Source organism: Octodon degus, unplaced genomic scaffold, assembly GCF_000260255.1.
Source record: "Octodon degus isolate 3935 unplaced genomic scaffold, OctDeg1.0 scaffold00073, whole genome shotgun sequence".
In the NCBI taxonomy this organism is placed as follows: Eukaryota; Metazoa; Chordata; class Mammalia; order Rodentia; family Octodontidae; genus Octodon; species Octodon degus.
The window spans coordinates 4,700,584-4,728,583 of record NW_004524649.1 but is presented as its reverse complement, the minus strand read 5'-3'; the positions used below and the strand labels follow the sequence as shown (position 1 = coordinate 4,728,583).

The following is a 28,000-nucleotide window of genomic DNA, read 5'->3' as shown; positions in this document are numbered from 1 at the left end:
CCGGGCCCATCCCCCGCCGCCCCGGCGCCAGGCAGCCGGCCGGCCCGCGCGCCATGGGTAAGGGCGAGGGGCGGGCGGGCAGGCGCGGGAGGGATGAGGATTCACTTTCCCGGGCGAACCACATTCTGCGGGTCCCCAGAACTCTCGGGCGGTTTCTGAAGTTGGGGAGGGTGTTTCCCTAAGTGGACCAGCAAAGGTCGCGAAAAGGCAGGAATTTGCAGTGTCCCCTTCAGCGGCCGCTCTCCTGGAGCTGGACCCAGGCGGTTCGTCTGGACTCAGCTGTCTTGTAGCCCTCGGGGGCGCGCCCGGGTGCAATCCGCCCCCAGTGGCTAACCTTCGGCGTTTTCTTCTCCCTGGCTGGTTCTGGTCGGGCGCATCGCAGAGCAGACGTACGGCGAAGTGAACCAGCTGGGCGGCGTGTTCGTGAATGGCCGCCCCCTACCCAACGCCATCCGCCTGCGCATCGTCGAACTGGCGCAGCTGGGCATCCGACCCTGTGACATCAGCCGGCAGCTGCGCGTCTCCCATGGCTGCGTGAGCAAGATTCTGGCGCGCTACAATGAGACCGGCTCCATCCTGCCCGGGGCTATCGGGGGCAGCAAGCCGCGCGTCACCACCCCAAACGTGGTCAAACACATCCGGGACTACAAGCAAGGAGATCCTGGCATCTTCGCTTGGGAGATCCGCGACCGGCTGCTGGCCGACGGTGTCTGCGACAAGTACAACGTGCCCTCGGTGAGCTCCATCAGCCGCATCCTGCGCAACAAGATCGGTAGCCTGGCGCAGCCCGGGCCTTATGAGCCCAGCAAGCAGCCGCCGCCCCAGCCGGCGCTGCCCTACAACCCCATCTACCAGTACCCTTACCCCACCCCCGTGTCGCCCACGGGCGCCAAGATGGGTGGCCATCCTGGGGTCCCCGGCTCGGCAAGCCACGTCAGCATCCCGCGGTCGTGGCCCTCGGCGCATTCCGTCAGCAACATCCTGGGCATCCGGACGCTGATGGAGCAAACAGGTCAGTCCTCCTTCTTTGCCCTGCAGCGGTGCGCGAGGGACCGTTTTTCCCGCTGCCTCGACTGCTTCTGGCACAGGAGAGAGCTCGGGGCTGCCAGGGAGCTGGGGGGCTGGAACTTTCTGTGGGAGCCCCCGGACATCTTGAACTTTTTATGACAAATATGGAAAATATTTCCCAAACGGAAGAGCCATTGCCGACCGCCAATTCAGAGGCTTGAAATCCCACTTTTCCAATCTTGAAAAAAAAAATGTGAAGCCCTGTTGCCAAATCTGAGTATTGCCAATTGCCCAGGTCATTCTGAGACCCTTTCTTTAGCTTTAGGGTTCCTTGCTGTTTCCCAAGGATTCTATCTCCCCGGCCTGGCCCAGAGAAAGGGACCCAGTTCTGTCTCTTGGTATGTCCTAGATCTCTAGCTGCTCTTGGGCCTTGCAGGTTCTAGAGCTGGGTTGGAGGGCGCTGGCACCCTCAGGCTATAGCCACTACCACCACCTACTCTTGCTTTTCACCTGCAGTTAAAATTCTACAACTGTCAGTCGTCTCTGGAGACGGATTTGGGATAACTTCTGCGTCTGCTCCAGAGAGATGTATATGGGAGCTGAGCCAGGTCTCTTCAGTAGGTCTGGGTCGCGGTTATTCTTTCATGCTAAGCCACTTGGTAGAAGGGTAAGAAGCAAGTTCACCTTAGTCTAGGAGGAAGTCTAGAGGATGCTGGGGGAAGAAACTGCAGAGCCCCTACACTAGTGGGGAAGGCCTCTGAAGCTGGAATTACAGTTTCTCTGGGTGGCTCTAACTAGTCTGGCCTGGTTCTGGTGTCGGCACCAGCCTGCATTCCCGCATCAAGCTTCCTTCAATGTGCTAGGTGCACCCGTGAGCCAGAAGCTGCTGGGTGTCTGGGTGGAAGGGATGACGGACTTCTAGGAGATAGTTCAGGGTCCAACTGTCCCCTCCAGACACTTCTTTAGACATTGAGAAATACACGGTATTTTGTGAATTTGAACTTAGTCCCTTCTAGATATCGCAATCTCGAGGAGATGGGCTGCAGACTGGCCCACAGCGTCCGGCCCGGGGCAGCCGGGTGGGCACTGTTTCGCGGGAAGCGGGTCTCAGGCTGCAGGGATCGAAGAGCAGGCCTTTCGCTTTCCTTTCCAGTGTCCACCCGGAGGAAAAGCAGGGCCGGCGGCTTCTCACTTCCTCTCCAACTGCCTGGAAAGGAGAGCTTTGTTCACCTCTAGGGCTTGTGGGGACACGGAGCACGCTCACGCTGGACGGCAGCCGCCCCTTAGTCGCGGGCTTGAGTGACCATCCAGGCTGGAGGGCTGCACGTGTGCTCAGCACAGAAGTGCCTGCCTCTGACCCACCCACACCATATCCCCCCAGGTGCCCTGGCTGGGAGCGAAGGCACCACCTACTCCCCCAAGATGGAAGAGTGGGCTGGGGTGAACCGCTCGACCTTCCCCGCTGCCCCCGCGGTGAACGGGCTCGAGAAACCGGCCTTGGAGGCGGACATTAAGTACACCCAGGTAACCCAAGGCGGAGGCCGTGGTGAGGTGGGGAGGAAGGCGACCTTTACGGGGAAAAGCGCTGAAGGACCGCGCGGCCTTCCGCAGAGCTCGCATTTCTGTTCTTTCCTGCCTGCCGGTTTGGGAAGGCCGCTTTCCCGGGACGTTTTTGTTAATCAAGCGGGACTTGCGAACCGAACCACAGACGCTCAGGGAGCCCTTGGCCAAACTCCGATGGTGTACACAATGACTTCCTCCCTTTTTATTACCTTTAGTGACAGTTGGGCAGACCTTAAAAATCGCTTGACCGCAAGGTCCTCGCTAGGAGAATGAGGGGTTAGGCCTTGCCCTTTGATTGATGGGGCGACAAGGGAGTCAATGGCCTCGGTGCAGGGCCCTGACCGAGCCTGTCCTCCGCAGTCGGCCTCCGGGCTCTCCGCCGTCGGCGGCTTCCTCCCGGCCTGCGCCTACCCAGCCTCCAATCAGCACAGTGTGTACAGCGCGCCGGCAGGCGGCTACCTAGCCCCAGGCCCGCCTTGGCCACCCGCGCAGGGACCCCCACTGGCGCCGCCCGGGGCCAGCGTTTCAGTGCACGGCGGGGAGCTCGCCGCCGCCGTGACCTTCAAGCATCCCAGCCGAGAAGGTGAGGAGCACGGGCAGGGGCTGGGGCGCAGGGATGTTAGAGGGGGAGGAAAGGCCGGGGAACCCAGCGAAGGGGAGGACGAGAGCGAGAAAAGGACAGGGCGCTGGGCAGAAATTTTCCCGAAAGTTGAGTGTAATTCTGGAAGCGCGTCGTGCCCCACAAGAGCGCCTGAAGTCAGGCTCCAATCAGACTCTTGCCCTGCCTTGGCGACGTTAGTTCCCTGCTAGGCAGGCCCTCGGCTCCCAGTCCCTCAGAGGTCTCGGGGGCGCCATCTGCACCCGTTGGCGGTCCCGAAGCCTTGCTTTCGGCAGAGCTGCCCTGGCTCTTGAACCTTCCAGGCCAGGTGCCCCGACTTTCACCTGACCTCTCACCTGGACCCTTCCAGTGGTCACCGCTCCGCGGTTTCTTCCAAGTTTTTCTTTTTTAAAATCAGGTCTTAGTCTTCACCTTAGATTATTTTCCTTAAACACATAGGAAAAGTGAGCGTTTCAATTACTTGTCCCTAATTCTAGACTCAGTCCCTCTGTGCTTCAGTGTGACTGAGACTTCTGTATTCCTTCTCCATCCTCCTTCTGTACTCCCTCTTCCTCAGATCTGTTAAAGATTTGGTGTTAAAACTGAGAGATTTCAGGGATTTAGTAGATGGGTAGCAATGAGAAGGGCATCGGCTTACACTGCCCATTAAGTTCTGGTTTTCCCTTTACTTTGGGAAAAATTCACTTGTCTTTGACTCTTTAACTGGGGCTGGGTTTGTTAATTTTGAAGCTGTTTGTGTTTAGATTTTAATCTCCAGGAATTTGCAATTTCTTAGCTCTAGGATAGAAAGGGGGATGGGTGTCACCTCCAGAGTTTTGAGTCCCAGCCCAAAAGACTGGCTGTGTACTGAGCTAGCAGCTTTCCTCATCACAGCAGGGCCCGTGTTAGGGTACCTGTCTCTCACCTAAGGAGGTGGTAGTAGGTGGCAGGGGCAAGCAGGTGACAGCAGAGGCTTCCTTCTTCAAAGTGCCACTTCCACATAAACTTAGTGAGGTTGGGAAACCAGATCTTGGGAGTATGTGACTGTTGAGATGCTGTTCAGAGCAGTGACCTGCTAGAAAAATATAGTTTTTCTCTTTCCACTTTCACTGGGAAGCACATATCCTGGGACATTAGGATAATCCTCATTTACCCAATTAGAGATAAATCCAAGAAAAGAAAATTCAAGAAAATTGAAATTTAGAACTCCTTTACAACTTACTTGATTTATATATCAGGGAATGCCGTTGATCTTTTAAGAGGAAAATCCAAGTGAAGGAAAACTTTAAATCGAGGCTGAGAGCTCTTGCCAGCCCCCCATATCCTGGTGTTGTGTCCTAGACCTTCCTTGTGCCCCTCCATACCCAGGGCTATGTGTTGAAATCAAAATCAAAATAGGTTTTGTTTCTCTGCAGAAGTCACTGGACTGAGCAGGTTCATTTGATCTCAAATACTTTATCCACAAGTTTAAACCATTTCTCCTGGGTTGACCCCAAAGAGAAGGCATTCTTAGAAAAAGGAATAACCCCATTTCACTTGGGGTGCAGTCATTTCCAAATTAGCCACCTTTCCTGGGGCATTTAAAATCCTCCTTTAGAAATCTATTAGGAAGTGTAGTTGAGACCCACAGGTAAAAGGTCAGTTTTTAATTTTGAATGGCTTCTAGTTAATTCAGAAAGGGATGTGACTTCGGCTTTTGGGTTCACTGGTGGTTGGTTTTCTTTGGTGAGTACAGTGCCTTCTTTTTTTAAAAAACAGCCTTTGAACAGTGCTGTATTCAAGTGCCTTTTGGGGTTAGATCTGCTTGCGATTAGGAAGTATTTTCAAAATCCACAACCATATTTGGCTATTCTGGTTATAAATTAATATTTTAGTGTCTGATCTTCACAGTTATTCAAAAGGTTCAGATAAAGGCTCATGGAACAACCCAGGCCCATTACTGCTAACAAATTTTCAAGTTGGCATGTAAGTGTTTTTGTCAGAGGAACACAAAAACAATCACTTGTTGTGTATCCGCTTTCACAGCATGAAAATTACATACACACTTGGGTTGTGAGTTCTTATTCTTTTTTCTTTTTAGGGGCGGAAAAATGGCAAAGATCTTCCTTGCCTAGAACTGCTTTTTTAAGATAAAGTGATGCAAGTTACTACAATTTATTTGTAACCCACTTTTGAAAAATTAATACCTCTAAATAGGTCAACCCCATAAATCAGATTTCTATTATTACTTGTCGTTCAGTTTATAATAGTAGGAATGACATTTCCTAAGCTTATTTTCAGTAAAAAAGTTTTTCAAGCCTCTAATGTACACAGATAACACAAACAGTATTATCTGTCTAACTGTATGTCCCCTACATTAGATGAACATCCAGTAGTTACTCCAAGGAGAACCTAATTGAATGTCAAATTAAGTATTACAGCTGATTAATTTTTCATGGTAAGGTGGCCAGTCTGATCATCTTCACATCCCCTGAAAGGAGTGGAGAGACAGGAGTGTTCACTTTTCACCACAAGTTTTTCCATGGGCAGGCTAAATGCCTGCTCCCCAAAGTGACAGCGGCCACCGGATGCTCCCTCAAGACAGCTGCTATTCACCTCCTATTTTCAGAACCCTAACCTTTCCCTGGAAAAACGAAAGATTCCGAACTCAAATCTGTAGGATGCTGCCCTGTGTGGGAAGAAACTGTTGTTTATATTTGCTAAAGATACCTGCAGCTTTGTTCCAGGAGCTCTGCTGGGGGATTAGTTTTTTTTTTTTTTCTTCTCTGAACTAGGGATTGAACTCAGGCCCTTGCGCTTGCCAGGCAAGCACTTATTCTACTGAGCTATCTACCCTGGCCCCGAAATTAGTTCTTAGAGGATCCTGAAAATTAATTTTGTCAGATATCACTGGAGTGCTGGCATCCCAGAACCCTAGGACCCCACTGCCAGGCTGGGGCTCACTTGAGCCAGCGCTGAGCTGCCTTTTGTCCACAACAACCCCAGATCAAAGTTTTAAAAAATCCCCACTCTCAGTTCCGTGAGCTGGAGAACCCCAAGGCTCAGGCTGCTTAGGCCAGTGACACAGACCCAGAACTCCTTGGAGAAGAAGAGCTGGAATCCTCTGCCAGCGCAACCCGTTGTGTATTTTTAATCAGTGCTTTTTTTTCCTCCTTATTTCTAAGGGATCCGGGATGGGCTGAGAAACCTCCCCTGCTTGATTTTCTGAGCAAGTCCTCCCTGAAGTATGGGAGGGGTAGAAAGCAAAGGTCCAACCGCAGCCCAGGCTGGACAGTCACACTGTGTAGGAAGGAGAGCTGAGAGGTGACTGAGGGCCAGGGGTCGGATCCATCTGTCCTGAAAATGTCCTAAGATTTCTTAAAAAGTCTCTGCGAATGCAGCTGCATGCAATGTGTTTCCCCGGCTCTGAGGTGGCCCTGCAGCTCCTGCGGTCACAGGTCACAGCAAGCTGGCCTGGAGCTGGGAGGACAGCTGCAGGGAATAATGCAGAGCACCCGGTCATCCTGACCAAGGCACCCCAAGCTTGCCCTGTGCCCCGTAGGCAGGGTCTGTTGGGAGAAAGGTAGAGAATTAAAAAGAGGCCCCTGCGGGTATAAACACTGTGTGTGGGAGATGCAGAACAAGGGAGCACTGAGGCCGGTGGAGGGAAATTGCTTTCTGGCTTCCAGTAACACAACCTGGGCCCCTTTTTGAAACCCCAAATGACAGCAGCAGGCAGAACACTGCCTGATCTCACAAGCCCCACCACTTAATCAGACACCCAAGGGTCGGGAACGCAGCGGTGAGCACCTCTGGTGTGCCGGATCTCGGGGACCACGAAGCCTGCTGCTTGTCACAGCGACGCTGGGCGACTTTTCTCTCTAAGCGGGAGCCGGCTGCACTCCATGTCGGGGCTGAGCGATCTCGCCGATCTTAGCCTCTGCCCTTGCACTCGCTCACACCTCCTGTACCCGCAGCCAGGGGTCCTGGGGTATGAGTGCCGGGGCTAGCAACCCAAGTTAAGCGAGTCGTGGCTAGGCGGAGACACAGGTGCCACCTCCGTGTGTGTGGTGCCCAGACATGGGAGCTCGCGGTCCCTGCGCCCCACCCCGCCCTGCTCGGGAGGCTCCTGCGCCCCGGGTCTGTCTCTGGTTCTTCCCTCGGTGACCAGCGACGCCCTGTGCTCCCTCCGCAGGCCCTGATCGGAAGCCCCCTAGTCCAGGCAGCAAGGCTGCGGACACTCTGGGTAGCTTGCACGGACTGCCGCTTCCGGCCTCCTCCTCCTAGGACCGCTGGCCGGTGCCACGGGCGGAGTGCGGAAGGGACGCCCTGGGACCGAGGACCCGAGCACCTGAAGACCCAAGCACCCGTGGACCACATGACCAGAGCACTTGCAGGGCCCGTACGAGCAGCACTCCGGTCACTGCCTGCTTTGGACAGTAGGCACACATCTTCCTTGGCTGGTTCCTTAGCCCCCCACTGAACTTGGGCTGTAGACTGTGGAGCTCTTACGGGGTCCTTCCTTACACAGGGCCTCAAATTCCCCTTTGTCCTCCCTGGTTCCTCCCTCTCCTCCCTTTCCCTCTCTTCATCCTTACCCTTCTTTCCTCAGTCTCACTCTCACAGCCCAGACCTTGGTTCCCCTCACTGCAGGGCAATTCCTGCCCCTGGTTCCCCAATTCGGGAAAGCCCAGCTCACTCTCTCTGCCCTTTCTCTGTGCCCCCTAACCCAGACCACCACTTCTAAGGGGAGCAGCTGAATCCAGGAAGCAGGCTGAAGCCACAACCTTTATTTTCTATTTTTACAATGACAATCACAACCTCGATGGCATGTTCTTTCCACTGGCACACTGTCTAGAAATCTGTATTCTTTTGGTGCCTGGTCTGGGCTTCTCTTTGCTTCTGAGATGATGTCACCCCATATAAGATGGGGTAGGCCCTGGGGGCATGAGCTGCTGGCATCTTCGGTGACTAGAATGCTGGTGTTGGGCACCCTCCTACCTGCAGCTCAACACCGGGAGCCTGACAGTTGGTAAGCGTGTCACTGTGGCTTTGGGTGCATCCCAGTTGCTAAGTTAGACTACAGGGCAATCCCTATGGGTTGCTTCTGGATACCAGGGTTCATTTGGAGCTTTTGGTTTATAAGGGATCAGGGGTTAAAAATCCAGAATGTGTCCCAGACACACAGGTTGCTCACCCCATCAAGTTCAGGAGTGACGGTGGTGAGACCCGAGTACCAGGCAGTTTTGTAGTCATAAAACTATGGCTACTGAGACTTGGAAGTCATCTGGCTGCCTCTGAATAAAGGAAAGTGTTTGAAACTGGAGTGGTGAGGCTGAGCGTCTGTCAGTGTCCTGGTGTGTCCTTATGCAAATGTCCCGGTCTTCCCCAAAATGAATGCCACCAGAGAAAATTGTTGAGTACTTGCAGCCAGGTTGGGCCATAGGTGGAAGAGAAAAAGAAAGGAAGTAGCATTTGTGATGGGGTGGGCAGTCTGGTGTGCCGGAGGCGGCAGCACCCTCCTGCCTTCCCAGCTTGGTCTTAGCAACTGAGGTTGAGAGACAGCAGGCAGAAATCCTCCTAAGATGAAGTCAGTTTGAACAGGATCAAGGAGGACTACAGGCAATGGGTGCAGCACTGCAGAACACTGCTCAGATTCTGCAAGCTAAAAGCAACTCTCAGGTTACCGAATAATGTAGGCAGTTTAAACTACAAAGGAGTTCCTGGGTGACTGATTTCTTTGCATGTTTTGGCTCTGTAAAACCGATGGAAGAGATTTCCGATGGATGCATGGATGTTACTGCTTGCAAGTGGAGTTTGGAGCCATCCAGAGAATCCGTGGGACATGTTTCCCACCACATCTCTGCCCAGTTGATGCCACCAGTGATGAAACAGACTGCTTTGCCAAAAAGATTTTTCTCCTCAGGTTTTCAGTCTCTTGTCTTAAAAAGACAAGTTCTACACCATAGCTAGGAGCTGAGAGTAGAGGTTGTTTCCTGTCTGGACCATGCACACAGCAGGGGTATGGAACCTGGATGTCACCATCTCATCTGAGAGTCAGGGTAGGGACATGGCAGCCCTCTTTGTGTCAGCGCACTCTGCACAGAAGCTGACTATGGTGTCCATAGGAGTAAAATGTGAACAGTCCAACTTGTCTCACGTGCTTGGGTGACCTTGGCATATTCCTGTATGTTTGTGGATTCTTATGTGTCCCCCCTTGCTGCTGTAGAAGCAACGGCAGGTGTCGGCCAGGAAGAAGCACTGTGCCCTGGTGAGAGGAGTGGGTGGATGTGTGGGGGGAGTGTTTCACCACCAGCTGTGTCTTGGAGTTGTCTGGTTACCTTCCCCTTCTGTGTTCGGACTTCTACCGTTAATGGGGAGCAGACCTGGAAAACGCAGTCCAGGGTGAAGATGCCTGCGTTCCAAGTGCCACCTACAGTGGGAGGGGGGTGCTTTCCAGGTCTGTCTCCTGTTGTTCCCATGTCCCATAGCTGCAGGTGAGTCTTTCAGAATTGTGTGGCTCTGAGGACAGGTGGCTGTGAGCCACAGTCCAGCAGTGTGAGATCCAGAGGCCATGCAGAGTTACATCGAGCCTGACTGAAAGTTGGGCTCTGCCGTCTGCAACCAGGGCCTGCCCGAGCCTCTGTGCATCCTCTGCAGCTAGCACGCTGGCGCTGGGGCTGCTTCTGCTCTCTGGAATGGTTTTATGTGGCTAGGGTGTAGCTCAGTGCTACAGTGCTTCTCTAGCATATGCAAGACAGGCCCTGGGTCCTCAACCCAGTACCACACACATGCACACATACGCGCGCAGGTTAGAGGAATCATTTCTGAGGGTGCTGAGAGACTTACCATGAAAATATTTTTCGAAAGCTCTTACTGAGTGATGGCATCATGTGTGTGAATGGGCCCAGGGACTGCAGATTCATCCTGACACTGGCACACTGTTAAATTTGAGAATCATGCCTCAAAGGTCATTTGTCTTTACACTAGCGCTTGTCTTTTATTTGTAGATTAAAAAAATAATTCTTAAAAATATAGACATACCCCAAAGAAAATAGAGAGGCACTCAGCTAGCTCTCTGATGGCTTGGGGAGAATAAGAAGGAGCAGTGTCCGTTACTAAAATTCTCAAGCAGTACTGAGACATCAAAATTTCAGGAAGTTCAAGTCCCCCCTCCCTCATGCCCCTTGCTTGTCTGCCCTAAATGTGAGCACATGACCGTGTCCTGAGCCCTTTGGTTTGGTCACACAAGACACTCAGTGTGACTGTGTGCTGAGCTAAGTGTGCGATGCAGGGCCGTGTGGGCACAGGGGTGTGGCCCGCACTTCAGGGCGCTGTCCCACTGCCATATCCATTCATGGATGCATAGCAATAAGGCTCTGTTAACAGCACTGTTTGCAAAGAGGACAACGCCGTGCTCTAAATGAATACAGGTGGGATTTTGTCATCTTCCTTGTTGGAGTACACTGTAATAACTTCCCTGGGAGAGGTGGCTGCTCTTTGGCAAGGAGGGAAAGCAAAATAAAGAAAGGAGCCTAGAGGGACAAGAGACAGGACTCTGTCCTTCTCAAGGGCATCATGACTTTTCTTTCTCTTCATTTCTTTTTGGCAGTACTGAGCAGCCACCCAGGGCTCTTGCTCTGAGCTACCTCCCCAGTACTTCTGATTTTTATTTTGAGACAGGATCTTGTTAAATTGTTTAGGCTGGCTTTGAACTTGAAGTCCTTCCTCAGTCTGCTGAGTACCGGGGATTATAGGCTTAGGCCACCATTTGTGAACTTGCTACAAGTTACTGAAGGTTGGAAACTACAAGAGGCCCTGGAAGGTAGTTTTCTTCTCTTTGGGGTAGGAGACAGATGGGAGCAGAGGAATGAGAAGGAACTCTGGAGCACTGTGGACACAGATGAATTGAAACGTGCGATACTGGTACAAGCGTTCCTTTTACCTCCCCGGATTCACAGAAATCCCTATGGAATTAACCTCCTGGCAGTGACCTGCTCCCTGACAGCTATGTTTCCCCGTATGCTAGTCTCTGGTCTCTGGTAAGGAGATTGGGATTTTTTTAATTGAGCTGTGGTCCGGGTAAAGCACACTGCATATTTCCATCATCGGCTTCGCTCACTTGAATTACCCTGCCTGGTTTTCCTTTTAGAAGAAGTCCTACCCGCTCTGCTTCATGCTGGAGGATACCAGTGGAGGCTCTGGTGAATGTGCTGAGGGGCTCAGTTGAAGGGGCTGTGCATCATTGGCTCCTGTAATGTGAAACAGTCAATTCACTTCTTATAACGGGCAAGAATTACGCACAAAATGCTACTTAGGCTTCACCTTGACCTTTCTGTCTGAACCATACCCTTCTCCACTGAAGAAATGTCCTGTGGCTGAGACATTTCTGGCCAAACCTTTGTAATTCAACTTAAAATCCTCTCCCCCCCGTTTTTGGAATTTTTGTTTTTCTTTCCTTTTTTAAGGGCAGAACATGGAGGAATCCTACTGTCTTCTTTTTCAAGGCCACAAAATGAGAACCACATATTTAGCCCCAGTCCAACTTGGGAATTCTAAACAGTTGGAACAATTATAGTCAATTGAGTCTGGTCCCTTCTTCGGAGTTGAAACCAGTTAAAATTCCCGTCTCACTGTAAGTTTTGCTCCAGGAGATGTGGCCTGCGATTTGCATTGAGACACACATCTGTTTCTATGTCGGCCAGATCCAAAAGTAGAATCCCAATGACAGTTTTCACGGGTGATAGAATTTCGACTGTATTACAATTTAACCACCTGGCTTGCCTGACTCTCCCTTTTTCTTGCAAAGGATGAAATAAGCTGATCAAGTGCTCACTCAGCTATTAAATTACATTTCCATCCTGTAACATTTTATTTCCTTTTTTGCTAGCGTACTATATTGACTCGATGGATCACCTCCAGTGTCTTTTATGTATATATATATGCACTACATGATTTTCAATTCCAAGAGTTTCTGCCTATTGCTGGTGGGTGTGGTTTAAGCTTTGTAAGATTTTCTTTTATCCAAAACAACAAAGAACGAGACAAAATTCTTTAGGTAACTAGATGGTTTAGAGTTAACAATGAATCTCTTGGATAAAAAACAAACAAGGGGTTTGATGAATTGAAGGAAATCAATTTTTTTGAAAGCCGAGTTGTTATAGGAAATTTGTTCAATTTGATGTTGGAAGAAATGAGTTGTGCTAGAATCTGCTGTCTCGACTGCCAAAGACATTACTACAGCCACCAGGGGGAGCACACATTGTTCATGAAGATTAAAAAAGATAATACAGAATACAGAGAGATCCATCACCGGGGAAAGCGATAACTTTTCCAGCTGTGAACATCTTCTTTGACCAGGACTGCTTCTTTTTGGTGACTGTTGACATTATTACTATTGGTATTGATAGCCAGAAGCTTGGACCTGTGGCGAAATAATGAATCTTCTCAGTTCATCCTTCTGGGAAGCATCAGATAAATTAATTTTGATGTCAACAGCAACTCAGAGCTAGATTTCACTGGTAACTTTGTCTCTGATATGTACATAGATGCAAGTTTTTGAATTTAGGATGTACAACATGAGTCTTTAAAGCAACTTGATGTAAAGTGCCAATTTTGAAATGGAAATGAATTTCATCTATATTGGTAAAAATTTGATATTTTTTGGATGAGTTGGGTGTGAGGTTCTCCAACTTTAAGAAACTTGTCCCCTTTTAGCAATCCATGGACATCTATAATCATTTAAAGTCACAATTGTTCCACAGAGGACGATAGATTACAGAGGCACAAAAAGTTAGAAAATGACAGTCTAGTCACTTTTCTGTTATTTTAGGATTAGACCCAAAGAGTTCATGAACAGAAAGGCAAAGAGTGCAGACTGCTTAGGTAAAGAGAAAAGGAGCCTCTCACGTCTGCTGTGTGTCTTCTGCAGGTATTAAGCTGAGACCTCCAAGTGGAGGAGCCCTGGCCCTGCAGGAAGCCGTGTGGGTGAACTCGGTGGCTACAGTCAGCAGAACTAGCTGGGTCATGTCTCAGTTTTACCACTTATCTGTTGTGTCAGCTGGGGCAAGCTTAGACAGAATGTTCAGCCCCAGTCTCCATATCTGCTTGATGGGAACGCTGCCTCCCTGTCTGGAAGATTTGATTGGAGAGTATGTGTAAAGAGTAGATCCTTGCCTTGGGTCATGCTCAGCTCTGATTAGTTACTATCATTCACTGATTTTTCTTTGCACATTGGTACCTACTGGTGTCCTAATTCATGTCACTTCCCTGAAGACCATGATTGCTGTGTTAGGTTTGGGGATGATCCAGAGCCCACAGGGATGCTAATGAACCTGTTCCAGCAGCTGTAGACACTGAGCAGACCTAAGGTTGACATGACGATTTAATGGCAAGGCGCATGAGGACTGAAGGGTGGTAGGGAGCAACCATTGCTGCATGGAAGTAGACTGTGTGTGGCAAAACCCAGTGAGACCCATTTTGGGTAGCCGTGCTCAGGGTCACCCCTACAGAGCTGGAAACTGGTGCTGGGAACCCAGGTGTGCTAATTAGAGGCAGCCACGTTGGGCTTCAGCTGGGGTCTTGCTATCATCACCACTCAGTCAGTGCCTTTGTTAAGACCAAGCCACCCTGGGCTGGTGAGATGGCTCAGTGGTCTAAAGCACCTACTTAGAACAAGCTTAGCAAAGCCTAGGGACAGCGGTTCAATCCCCCAGCACCACATGCCAGCAAGGACCGCCCCCTGGTGGGCTGAGCTGGCCACACACACACACACACACACACACACACACAAATAAATAAAAATTAAAAAAAAATAATTAAAAGACCAAGCCACCCTATCCCTGACTCCATCCCTGATGCCGGGGACACCCAGAGGCAGCACAGAGCCTTCTGCTCAGCACTTGCCGGAGGTGTTACATTTAAAATCTTCCCCTGTGAAAGACTGGATCAGACTTTTAGGACAATCAGGAGAGGAAATGCCCAGTCTTCCTCAGGGGCCCATAAATGTCAAAGGCTTAAGCACATACATGCATGTGCACACACACACATACATGCACATACACATACACACACACATGCACACACATGCACATAGGCATAACCCAAATTTGAGACAACCTACAACATAAAAGATAGCTACAGAATTCTGTATTATAAAGACATTCAAGCAGGACAGATCTGTAGCCCGATGGTGGAGCACTGCCTAGCATATGTGAGGCCCTGGTCAAACCCCAGCCAGGCAAACCAACCAGCCCCAAAACATTCACAAGTGGCCGCAGGGTCTGTGTCCTACTGGTACCATGCTCCTTGTTCCAGAGGTGGCCCACAAGTGCGTGCCACATGCCAGCAGCCTTATCAGTCATGTGTGAGGCTGCTTATTAATGGAATATGGCAGTTTGGTTCTGATTCCCAAGTATTTAGAGTTGATTCTCACAAACCGGATGCTTCAAAAAAGTAAATAAAGACATTAAAAGATTTATAAAAAGACTGTCACACATTCTGAAGTGTAAAGTGTAAATGAGTTTTTATAAGCATATGGATTTTATTTCTCTGACAATATGCATGAATTTAAAAATTTTTTTAAAAATGTGCTGGCTACAATGTGTTTTCAGTTCGCATTTAGACTCTGAAAACCATCAAGGGTGCCTAGCGAAGGCAAAACTGGGGAGATTTCTTTGGCCTCTGATGGCAACTTTTTTCAGTACTGGGAATTAAACCCAGTACTTTCACAATGAGTCATTTAAAATCTTTTATGTTGATTGTGCAGGGAAGGCTCAAATTTGTGATCTTCCTGCCTCAACTATTTGAACCATTGGATAAATGATTTTAGTATTGCCCCAAATGGAGTTTTCTGAGTGAAGTTCCTGAGCAGCACCTGCAGTTTGAGTTTTTATTTCTGAGCATGTTCTGAAGTTGCTGTCCAGATGCATTCCTTCTTGTGTGTACCTCCAGGCTGCTACCCCAGTGCTCTGTCCTCTTGTAGCTGGGCTCTGCGTGGTCCAGACAAACAGAAGGGGCTTCATGATAATATTCACATGGAGGCGGAAGAGGATGGAGTGGGGAAATGTGCAGGGGAAGCAGATTTGGGTCCATATGGAATGGATTCTGTCAAGCATGTAAAATAGGCAGGGGAGATAGCTTAGTGGTCTAAGTACCTGCCTGGCAAGCACAATGACCCAGGTTCAATCACTGGGACCCAATGCCTTGCCAGCCCTGCCCTTGCCCTATCAAACTGGCCACTGAAACCGGGCATGGTGATGTGTGCCTGTAATCCCAGCACTGGGGAGGCTGAGACAGGAGGATTACTATGAGTTGGAGCTGCATAGAGAGACCCCGTGCCAAATAGATACATTAAAAAAAAAAAGAATATAAAGTAACACTTGTGTCTGTTTTGTGCTCACAAACACAAAGGGTCTATTGGGTCAAGCAAGAATGGAGCCGGCATTTCCATGTGAATTGTCACGGGCACACAGCTTTGGAGACCCACCCAGGTTATAGACACTGAGTGTCGCAAGATGCGGGCTGTGAGAATTTCATTTCACTTAGTTACATAAAAACGGATCAGTGAGATTTTTCTGTTCATATCAGGAATCGAACTTGCGACCTCGTGCTTGCCAGCGCTGTGCCACTGAGTTATGTTCCTAGCCTGTGAGATACTTTTTGCGAGCTCTGCTGTGGGTCGTGATGTTATCAGTTGCTATAGTAGTGGTCAGGGAAGTGGTCCGGCAAAGGTTTCTTTGGAGAGTTTAATACAAATGAATATAATAAATGACCTACTTAACTTCCATCGGTTTTATCAGTGCAGAACCTGTCAACTCACGATTCCCTCAGATAAAATTACAATTCTCATGCTCTTGTGCCCTCATAGCTGTAAAGCATCCAGAAGTGAAGATTCTGGCTTTTAAAGAGGTAATCGGTGGCCAGTACCCATTAGATGTAGAACTGGGAGGGCTGCCAAATCATCATCAAATTAGATGTGAGGGGGCTGGCCAGATAGCTCAGCAGACTCAAGAGCCTGCTTAGGCAGAGCGCAGCAGCCGGGGTTCGATCTTTGGTGTGCCGTGCTGGCCCCGTCCCCAGGGCACGCTGAGACAGGGGTTGAGACTGGGCGTGGAGGCACGCGCCTATAAGGCCAGCACTTAGGAGGCTGAATACAGGCAGATCACGAGTCCAATCTACATAGCAAGACCCTGTACTAAACACATAAAAAATAAAATTAGACATGAGAGAGAAGAATGGGTACATGATATATACCATCTATCTATCTATCTATCTATCTATCTATCTATCTATCTATCTATCTATCTATCTATCTATCTATCTGTTTTAAGCTTGGGAATCCAACCCAGGGCAAGTGTTCTACACCTAAGTTTTACCCTATCTTTAAGTCAATGACTTCTACAAACTCCTGTTCCGTTGTCTGCACACTGGAGAGATCAAGGAACTATGAGGTTTGTTTGACGCTGTGTTTGTGGAAGGTGAACTGGAAGACTAAGGAAGTTATGCACATACTTATATCGATATTGATATCGATATCTATATTTCTATATGGATGTGTATATCTGATTTTGGCTTCACTAACAACGATGACTTGGTGTTTGCTTTCTGCCTTGCTGCCAGTCTCTCAGCAGCTGTGAAAGCAGGGAGCTGCGCCGACAGCTAAGACGCGCCGTTAGTAGCATCAGCAGCAGCTGCTGTACTGTGAAGCCCCGAGCCACCAGCTTCTGATCACTCCTGGCCAAGGCCAAGGTTTATATAGGGGCCTAAAATGTTGCTCCAGAGCACAGAAACTGGGGGCTTCTGTTTTTGAGACTCACTTGCTGAATTCTTAATGTTTTGTGCCAGAATTTTTTTTTTTTTTTTTTTTTTCTCAGTTGAGGCTTGACATTGAGTTAAGGATTTGGAAAACAACCTGTTGTTTACACAGTGGAGGGAAAAATTCCTCATCTTTAGATGAAGACAGAGCAGCTCACCCTCAGCCCTGAAGCCTGGCTGTGCAGGCTAGGAGCCATGCAAGGACTCTGAATCTTCGATGAGCTGGGCCCTGCTGATGGGATATGTCATGGTTTGGGGGTTTTGGCAAAGGGAACGGTACCATATAGGACACATTTTATAAGATGATTTTGTAGTCACCAAAAGAACCATTTACAGTGAGTGCAGGAAACCTATACTAAAGACCAAAGAATCCAGCTGAGGGCCTGGATGCTAGTATCCTGCATAGTCCAGCTGAAGATCTAGACCTTATAACAATGCCTCCCAACAAGTCCAATTGGAGGCCTAAAGCCCAGGAGAATGCCTCTTGCAGGCCCTTTGGAAGATCCCAAATGTTAATGGTGGAAGCTAGAAAGTCTGTGCCAGTGGGGTGAAGGACTCATTCACCAGCTCAGCTTGCCCTGGGAGCGAGGTTGGCGCATGGGACGGGGATTGAACCCTGGTCCCTGCTCTTGCCTAAGCAAGTACTTAGTCTGCCTCTTGGGACTCTTAAAAGCTTTTGAATACTGCTTTTTTCTTTCCATGACCCTGAGTCCCTGGTCCTGGGATAGTTTCAGGTGGCATAAAAGTCAGGATGGTTGCCAGAGAAGACCACGTGGCTCATGTGTGGTCAGTGGTAGGGGGCTGTGACCTCAGAGTCCGCAGGGGTGGAGCGCAGGACGCTCTCGATGCCATAGCGGTTGGCTTTGATATTCTATTCAACAAAATAAGATTTGAAAAGAGTCTTGACAGAAACATGTAAGATTCTACCAGATTTTTTTTTTCCAGTTTATGCCGACAACTTCTTATTTTTCTTTTCTTTTCTTTCTTTGTTTTTATTAGTAGATGTTTGTCGTTCATAATGTTTGTATTCACTGTGTGGGGTTGGGGTGGACACGACACATCTTAATTTATCTTTGTTCCCTTCTCCTCACATCCCTCCCTGCTCTGTCCAACTCTTGATCTCCTTCTCATTTGTAAGAGCTTTATTTCCATGTTTCTTAGAGTGTGTCTTTAAAGAACATCCCTTTTCTCTTCCTTTGCTGCCCCCTCCATCTTGATTCCTATTCCCATTTGTAAAAGGTCTCCCTACTCCCCATTATCTGTCCTTTATTTTGCACTGTGTCTATACTTTGGTTTCTCACGAAGGTGAAACCATTCACTGTTTAAACTTGTGGGTCAGATTTATTTTGCCTAACACTATGGCCTCAAGAGGCGTGTATTTTTCTACAAACAACTCAACTGTTCTTTGTGGCAGAGTAGTATTTTTTGTGTATAAATACCACATTTTCTTTATCCATTCTTCTGTTGATGTATACATGTAGCTTCTTTTCTTAAGAGCAGAAAGAAAAAATATATAAAAATATATTTATTGAGGGAAAGAAAGCTCCTGCCTGAGACAGGGACAGGAGGGGGGCCCGAGTGAGTTGTCCCCCTACAATCAGCTTCTAAGATTTAGTTACTATGAATTGTCCTGCCATAAATACAGATATGAATGTACTACTGTAATATGATGTCTTTAACTCTTTCAAGAAGATGCCTAGAAGGGGAATAGCTGGGTCAAATGGAATTTCTAGTTTTGTGCTTTTAAATCTTTTAATTATTTATTTGCTACGGGGTTTCACTATGCAGCTCAGGCTTGTAGTGATCCTCCTGTCTCAGCCTGCCCAGCACTGGGATTATAGGTGTGCACCATCATGCCTGGTTTCAGTAGTGAGCACAGTGGCACAGCATGCAGGACTGGGGATCAAACCTGGTCCTTGAACTTTCCAGGCAGGTGCGTAGACTGCAGATCTATCTCCCCAGCCCTAGTTTTACTTTTTTGAGGAATCTCCACACTGATTTCCACAGCAGTTGTATTAGTGAGCATTCACTTCAACAATGCGAAATGCTCTTTTTCCCCTGAAGCCATGCCAGTATTTGTTATTCTTTGATTTCTGGATGCTGGTCATTTTTCTTGCGTTAAGGTGAATCCATATGTTGCTTTGCATCACTGGCTATTAGAGAAATTTCTTTTGTGTGCCAGTTACAAACACTTTCTCCTTCTGGTGAAAATTCATCAAGTGCTGGAGTGAGGAGGGACTTTATATTACATTCAAAACACAAGTTACAAAGAAGATGAGTGATTTTACTTCCTTGAATCCAAAACTTCAGTTTATTTAAAAGTATTAGAAGTAGAACGAGAACATGAAGACAACCATGAAGATCATCTTAAAGTCAATGCAAAGCATGACTATTCGTCTAAGAAGCTCCTGCGAAATATGGGAGAGAGGACCTCAAAGATTCTCAAAGAACACATGAGCACTGTTTAGGGAGATGGAAACGCGAATGCTCTGCCTTGGTCACGTTGTGTAATTGCATCAGACCATCCCACTAACTCCACAAACACGTGCAATGATTGGGAGCCAGTAGAAAGCCTTAACAAAAATCTGTGCAAATTTACATCAGATTTTAAAATACACAAAACAAATTGATGATTAGGAAAAAAGGCTTCTTACCAGTCACTAGAAGAAAGATGATCACTCATATTAGAAACTGGGACATGAAATAGCATTGTGTGTCTCAAAGGGTAAATGCCAGGGTTCAGTAAGGGAAACAAAGGTACTCTGAAGTAGTAATCAAAGGAAAGCGAAATGACACAGCCAACCATTCTTTTCTTCTTGAAGCACCCAGGTTCTATTTTTTTTTCCCTGTATTTAGGACAGGTTCTGCAGGGCAGTACAAGGATCTCACTATGTGGATCGGACTCATAGAGATTCTCCTGTTTTCAACCTCCCAGGAGCTGGGATTACAGGTGCACACCACCACACCTGGTCTCAATTGCTGTCTCAGCATGCTCCAGGGGTGGGGCCAGCACAGCACACTGGGGATCCAACCCCTGGCCCTTATGCTCTGCCTAAGCAGGTGTTTTAGTTCACTGAGCTATCAGGCTGGCCCTGCCTCCAGGTTCTAAATGATGCTGGGGGCCTGGGTGCAGGGCCCTAGTGGTTCACAAAGGAAGGAGAAATGGGTGGGGCTGTGTCTGCAAAGCCAGTTGTAGGTACCCCTGGGGGCCCAGGTAACAGCCCTGTTCCATCTATGTGGGGATCCCTGGGACAGCACTCTGTCTCAACCCTAGACCCTGGCAAGGGCTGGATTCTCCCATGGAATTTTCTCCAGCATCACTTAGAGACCTGCTGATGTCTGTTTATATTCACTTACATTTTTATTTATTTTTAATTTTAATTCTAATTAGTCCACATTTGAAATAGATAAGGACCACGTTTTCATGGGGAGCTGCATGCACACTCAACCTGGTTTCCTCCTTTTGATTCTCTCCCTGCCCTCCACCTCTAAAGCCTCTGCCCACTTGCCGAGGATCTGCCTCCTTGTTTTCTGCTGACATTCTCTTATTTTTCTCTATAAATTATTGACACCTTGGGTTTTTTAAGTAAAGAAATTATTTACATATGCCAACAGTGATTAACAAATACAAGCACTGAAGTGCTGAAATTGCTGCTCAGTGCAGCAGTTCAGGAGTTAAAAAAAATTTATTTGTATTTAAAAAAAATTCTAGTAAAGGGCATACTTATTTAATGGGACAAAGTACAAATAATATTTACTTTTTGAGGTCTGGGGGATTGAACCCAGGGCCTCTTGCAGGCTAGGAAGAACTCTACTACTGAGCTACCCCACTACCTTTACATTTTAGTTATGATACATGATCTTACTAATTTTCCTAGGCTGACTTGGAACTTGTGACCTTCCTGCCTCAGCCTCCTGAGTAGTTGAGATTACAGGCATGGGCCACTACACTCAGCTACTTATTTCTATTTCTACTAATAATGGTATAAAAAGAATAAGAGAAAAAATGTCATCTAGAACCGTTCATATGTTAGGGGTGGGATTATCAAATTAAGAATAAGAAAAATTTAAAAAAGAATAAAGATTTCAATACAAAAAAATTAAAAACTTAAGATAGGTAAGTACATTAGGAAAGGAGAGTAAAAGGATAAAATAGAGAAGGTATAAAATGGCTAGACAATAAGAAAAAGCAAAGATGTACAGTGGTATGGTGAGAAGAATGTAGAAAACAATGTTTAACATGATCTCTCAGGGCCAGAGAGATAGCTCAGTAGAATAAGTACTTCCCTGGCAAGCACAAGGGCCTGAGTTCAATCCCCAATTCCACAAACAAAACAAAACAATCCCCCAAAACATGATCTCTCTCTCTCTCTCTCTCTCTCTCTCTCTCTCTCTCTTCCTTTCCTTTTTTTTTTTTTTTTTTTTAGACAGGGCCTCTTCCTCTTCCTCTTCTTCTTCTTTTTGGTAGTACCAGGGATTGAACTCAGGACCTTGCACTTGCCAGGTAAGCACTTATTCAACTGAGCTATCTCCCTGGCCCCCTTAAAATACTTTAAATGGGGGATATTTTTGTTTGCTGAGTGGAAGTTGACTACAGGAGCCCTATATGGGTAGCAGTGAGCAGGCTGTGAAGATCATTCATGGGCCACTTTCTCCCTTCTCCTCTCAATCCCTTCTTCCTAGCTCAAAGCATACTTATTAATATTTCTATAATTAATTAATATTTGCTAAATCAATCAATCAATTAATTAATAACAGACCTGAGAGTTCTAGAGACCTTTTGAGGCCCTTTGGATTTGTCTTGGGGTGTCTTTTGCCATAGGCAAGGACCTTGCCCCTGAGCTGTCCAGCCTAGTGTTCACTCCTGAGCAGGTCCTCTCAGTCCACAGCACCAAACCAGGATGGACCAGGCAGGCTCTTCTGAAAATGTGGAATCCAAAATGCTCTGAGCATTTGGCATATACTCAGAAGGGTTTGATTTTGGCACCTTTGGGACTTCAGAGCTTTGGATTACAGATGCTCCGCTGATAAAGTGTATGGATATACAGGCCCAAAGCTGAAGACCCCTGAAGTTGGGCATCTCTGCTCTGAACCAGTCAGACAAGAGAGGCTCAGCCTGTCCTGCCTTAAACTTCCTGCACGGTCCTGGAGAAGCACCTTTACATTGGGCAGAGTCTCATTTCTCTGTTTAAGGAAGACTAATCTAAATCCTCTTTCTTCTCATTGGGAATAAGTCCTCAGAGGAGAGGATCAGAAATCATTGAAGTGTGGCTGAGGGGTGAAATGTGCCAGCTGACAAGTGTGGGGTCTTGGCCTCCATACCCTGTGTGCAATCATGCTGGAGAAGGGGTCTTTGCAGAGATAATGAAGTTAAGATGAAGTTGCCAGAGCGAGCCTGCCCCGATGTCACTGGTGTCCTTCTAAGCAAAGGTCCCTGTGAAGACAGAGACATAGAGGATGCCGCATCATGGCAGAGAGCAGAGGGATGTCACAGCAGTCAGTCCAGGAATGCAGGGACTGGGGCCACATCAGAGCTGGGATGAGGCCAGAATGTCTCTCCAAGAGGCCTGAGAGCCCCTGCTCCTGGCAATTGGCTTTGGGCTTCTGGTCTCCTGAACTAGAGCACTGGAAATTCCTTCCTGCTGTTCCAAGCCACTCAGTTTGTAGCCATTTCTGATGGTAGCCCCAGAAAACAAAAGTAGCATACAAAGTTTTAATCCTAAAGAATTCCTATTTTCAATAATAATTTTTAAACTGCAGGAGAAATGTTCTCCCTCACCACCTTTTCATAGACATTCACGTTGTCTCTCACTTCCCTTTCCATTCATGGGGCTGTGGTTCTGTGCCCAGTGCATGTGGGATCCTCAGTAATTCCTGGGTGGGTAAGTTACAGCAGAGCCCAGGCCGCAGGACACTCCGATGGGGGGTGGCGGCGATTGGAATCTGCATCGTGCACAAATGACATCCAGGAAGGGGATGATTCTGTCAATTACCTAATTTTGGGTCCCATGTGACAATAACATAACTTAAAGATGAAAGAAGGGTGAATAGGGTTAAAGGAAACTTATCTTTATGCCATGACTTTGGTGTTATGTTACTTATATTGATGCGGCACCAGTGGCAGCCTTGCAAGGGCTGGCACTCCTTGAAGTTCACCTGTGACCAGGATTTGAGCCTAAGTCAGCGAGCAGCTTCGGGACCCAAAGCACCCACCCCCACCTTTGAAGGGCACTATGCCTTTGGCTTGATCTTAGAGCACTTATTCCTATGCCTTTAAAAATGTAGGCAAGAAGGGGCTGGTGAGGTGGCTCAGTGGTCTAAAGCACCTACTTAGAACAAGCTTAGCAAAGCACAGGGACCGCGGTTCAATCCCCCAGCACCACATGCCAGCCAGCCCCGCCCCCTGGTGGGCTGAGATGGCCACACACACACACACACACACACATACACACACACATAAAATTTAAAAAAATGTAGGCAAGAGCAAATGAGATGCCTTTAGTTTTTTCAATCACAGTTTATTATCATTTTTTGAGAGACTTCTACACATAAAAAGTTACAAAAATGATTCAAAGGACCCTTTACTGAGATTCCTCAGATTTAAGTCTAAATACTTCTGTGTGTATTTCTTAGAAGCAGAGACATTTCCTTCTGCAACCTTCATACAGTTATTGAAATCAGAAAACTGCCATCTCTGTGATACTCTGGCTCACTGGGGGGCTGCATTTGTAGTTCACCCCTCGGCCTGCCAAGACTGCATGTGATGCTTACGGGGCAGCTCTCTGGCACCCTTTTCTTCTGGTCCAAAGCTTTTTACTCTGTGTCTTTCATGACCTTGAGACTTTCCAGTTTGGGCCATTATCTTGTAGAATGTGCCTTAGTTTGGGTTATTTCAGTATTTTGTCATGAAGAGACTCAGTTAAGCTTTGGCAAGAATGTCATGTGCATGCACTGTTTCCTTCCCAGCACTATGTTGAGGCACTTGCTGTCCCATCGTCCTATGACTGGTACATATTGCAGAAGGCTCAGTGTCCCCCCAAATCTATGTGCTCAAGTGCTAGCCCATAGTACCTCAGGATGGACAATGCTCAGAGACCAGGTCTTCGTGGAGCTGCTTAGGCTAGATTGTGTCATTGGAAGAAGTTTGGACAGCTGCACAAAGGGAAGGCAGTGTGGGGTACAGGGACAGCAAGGCCATCAACAAGCTCAGGGGGTGGCCTAGAAGAAGCAGGTCCTTCCCTGAAGCCCTGGAGGGTCAGGCATCCTGGCATTTGACTGTGACATCTACTGCAAACTTGTGAGAAACACATTTCTGTTGTTCACACCACCCGGTCTGTGGTTGCCTATGACAGCAGCCCTGGAGCCTGGCACACACAGGAACTATGACCCTGTGGGGAGAGGATGCCACTAAGCCTCTGTACTGTGAAGTTATACTCCTCCTTCTGCACTGGTAGGTGTATGGGTGGTGGTGGGGCTGAGCCTTCCCAAGTGCCCTCCTTCCCATCACATCTGTACCCCATTTCTGTGGTGATCACCTGAGGTATCTTTAATGCAGACAGTTTTATTAAAGTCAAACACACAGGGAAGAAACACACCTCAGGAGTAGGAAGGCAGAACATCTTTTTTTCCCCATAATTTTATTGAGAGACAAATAGCAATGAGACAGTTTCAAATCAAAATGGTAGGACAGTTTCAATAATTAACACATTGCATACTCTCTTCCTAGTGGCTATTTGCTGTACAAGATGCAGACATGATATCCTATTTACAAACACTATTACAACAAATCCCTCTATTCATTAAGAGAATTTAACTATATATCTATCCTAACCATTTTGAATACACAGATACAAAATGGACATTCATCTGTATCCCCTTTTTTGTTTAGTTCCGTCATTTGAATATTATAGGTGTGTTAACTCAGCAAAATATTCTAAAAGAGTCCAGTAGTCCATAATAGTATTGGGTGTTCCTCTTGACTGGCAGTGTTAGAAATTGTTGACCTGAGTCTCCTACAGCTCAACATAACAGCATGGCTTTAATTCTTATACTTCATTTTTATACTTTTCTGCTGGATGTTGAAGACCAAGGTAAAGCAGGACCTATGCAACAAGAGTTGTAGCTTTTGGGTCTGATAAGGTCAGTTAAATCCCCTCAGGATTTATCCTGAGATCCTGTATCTCAGATTGTAGAAACTTTGTCAGTGTTAGCCATGTAGATGAGTCACGGCCATTGCTTGGCCAGTGTGCTCTCTGTGAAAGCCTGAGAGAATGTTTTCTCTCCATGTGACTCTCCTTAGGCACACTCTACATCATTAATCACTTTCCTGTTTGGCCCCATAATCTCCACAAGGCAGAACATCTGTGTGGCCTCCAAGTAGCTCACAGAGTAGAACCAAAATGGCACCTGACAATGGTGGCCTCCCTGTCTTCTCCTCAGTCCTGAGCGCTGTTACAATTTCTAATACCTCCAGTAGTTTTCTGGAGACAGAGGTTTGTATTTGTGGCTCACTTATTGATTGTTTGATGTCTGGCTTCTCAGGTAATGTTTATTTTATTCCTGGATAATACTCTATCATATCAACAGATCATTATTTATCGATTCGAAGCTTGCTGGATGCTTGAGTAATTCTCAGCATGAGACAGGCATGTGTAGCATTTCTGGGAACAGTCTTTTATTTTGGGGGGGGGTGTACTGGGGATTGAAATCAGGACCCTGTGCTTGCCAGGCAGGCATTTACTCTACTGAGCTATCTCCCTGGCTCCTGGGATATTCTTATCTTTTTGTCCACATGTTTTCATCCTTCTTGGATATAGAGGGAGAGGACTCCTAGGAGCTTCTAAGAAATTGTTGCGTTGCTTTCCAGCATTATTGCCCTCAGATGGCTCTCCCACAGTAAGCAGACAAAGTACTCTCTACTTCAATTGTGCTAATTTTCATCCTTTTTATGCTTTCTACTATAAAGGGTTATAGTAATATCTCATTAAAATATAATTTGCATTTTCCTGACAACCAGTGATGTTAAATTATTTTTATGTGTTTTTGGACATTCATCTGTCTTCTTTTGTAAAGTGTCTTGTAGACATTTTGATTATAATAAATAAATAAGTTATTTAATTTACAGTGGTCCTTCCCTTATTGCTGAAGGTTAAGTTCCAGACACCCCTGCAATAAGTGAAAATCAGCAAAGTAGTGACATTATATTTATTTTGGTCTATCATCTATCTATCTATCTATCTATCTATCTATCTATCTATCTATCTATCTTTTAAGGCTTTATAAACCCTTCCCACACTCATAAATGTTTCCCACACTTTTAAAAATACTTCTAATGTTCTTAATTAACCATTTGTTAAACTCATAAACCTGTGTAATTTTAACAACATACATATACTGTATGGTACTGCAAAATCTTGCAATATATCAAAAAAATCCTCAATGAATAAATAAATAATTTATTTATTTTGCGACCGGGAATTGAACTCAGGACCTTGTGCTTACCACACAGGTGCTTATTCTACTGAGCTGTCTCCTGGCTCCCCACATTAAATAATTTAGATTATTATTTTTTGAAAACCTGTGAAACAGTCCACAAAAGTCAAACTGTGAAATAGCAAGGGACTACTGTATGTATGTATGTATGTATGTATGTATGTATGTCTGTATGTTTTGGTATCAGAGATTGAACTCAGAACCTTATGCTTGCCAGGCATGCACTTAAGCCACTGAGCTATCTCCGCAGCTGCTCATATTTTAAATGGGTTACTTGTCACCTTACTGAGCTATACAAACTATATTGAGTGTAGTGTGCCTGGCTGTACGTCCAACTATATGCATCCTTCAGTTATTGGCTCTTTCTTAACATCACTTGTGCACCACTCTCCACTTTACCCTTTGCAGCTGGGCCAATGCGACTCACACATGTCACAGCCCCATAAGGCATCCTTTCACGTGCTCCCTGCCACTACCCACTACCGTGATGGCTGCATTGCTCTGACACTGCAAATCTAGCTGGGCAGTGTTAGTCAGTTATGTGTTAAGGAAATTACAAGAAGCAAACAAACTCTATGGTGTTTTATGTTCACTCACTGCTTCTCATGGTCTTCCTTCCTTCCTTCCCACAGATGGGAGTATCTGCTGTGTTTGGGTCCCTGCAGCCTGCACATATTCTGTATTGTGTGTCTTTCTCCTAGCACAGGTAGGCTGGTGATAGATATTTTCATTTTGTCTGATGTTGTCCTTATCATTGTTTGAAGGATATATTCGTTGGACTTTGGGTTGAAGATCTCTTGCCTCTTCCTGGCAGCACCAGAAGAACATGTTCCATCGTCATTTGGCCCCTATTGTTTATTAGTTGAGGTCAGCTGTCAGTCATACCACGTTACCTTTTGTATAATATATTTGCTTTCTAATTCTTACTTTTTAAAAGATTTTTATGCTTGGGCTGTCTCTGTAGTTCTGTCTCTCTGGAAGTTACAGGGATTGAGTGCAGGACTCCACACCTTCTCACAAATGCTCCACAGTGGAGCTATATTGTTAGCTCCTTTTTCATTTGATTTTTAGCACTTTGACTCTCATGTTTAAGTATGCTGTCTTTGAATTATTTTCTGTTTGGAATTTGGTGAATTTCTTGAGTCAAAAATTTGTATTTTTATTATATTTGGGAATATTCTGGCCATTTTTCTTCAAATATTTACTTTTATGTTTCACTCTTTCTCTTTCTGGGCCCCAGTTACACACACCATGTTTGATAAACTCTTATAGATTGCTGGGATTCAGTGCATGTCTACAATTTGTCTTCCCAAACTTAAAATTGGATAGTTTCCATTTGTGCTTATTCAGAGAAATACTTTTGCTTTCTGGTAGAGTAATGTTTATAAATTTTTCTTATGAATTATTTTTTGCTCCCCTTTCTTTAAATTGTCTTTTCAGTTTGATCTTTAAATTCAGTTTGATTCTGTCATTTTATATTTAAGTTCAAAATTTCCCCCATACCAAGAAGTCTGCTGATACATTAACAGGGATTGAACTGAAACT

The 28,000-nt window shown here is 46.6% G+C and overlaps 1 protein-coding gene across 1 annotated transcript; it reads left to right on the top strand.

Moving 5' to 3' along the window:
- The first annotated feature begins 6 nt into the window (after window positions 1-6).
- Pax1 (paired box 1) lies at window positions 7-7,435 on the top strand. The gene is made up of 5 exons (XM_004635582.1): window positions 7-57; window positions 383-1,012; window positions 2,390-2,532; window positions 2,932-3,154; window positions 7,344-7,435. The coding sequence occupies exons 1-5, from the start codon at window positions 54-56 to the stop codon at window positions 7,433-7,435; spliced, it is 1,092 nt and encodes a 363-aa protein (XP_004635639.1). The 5' UTR covers window positions 7-53.
- The last annotated feature ends 20,565 nt before the right edge of the window (window positions 7,436-28,000 follow it).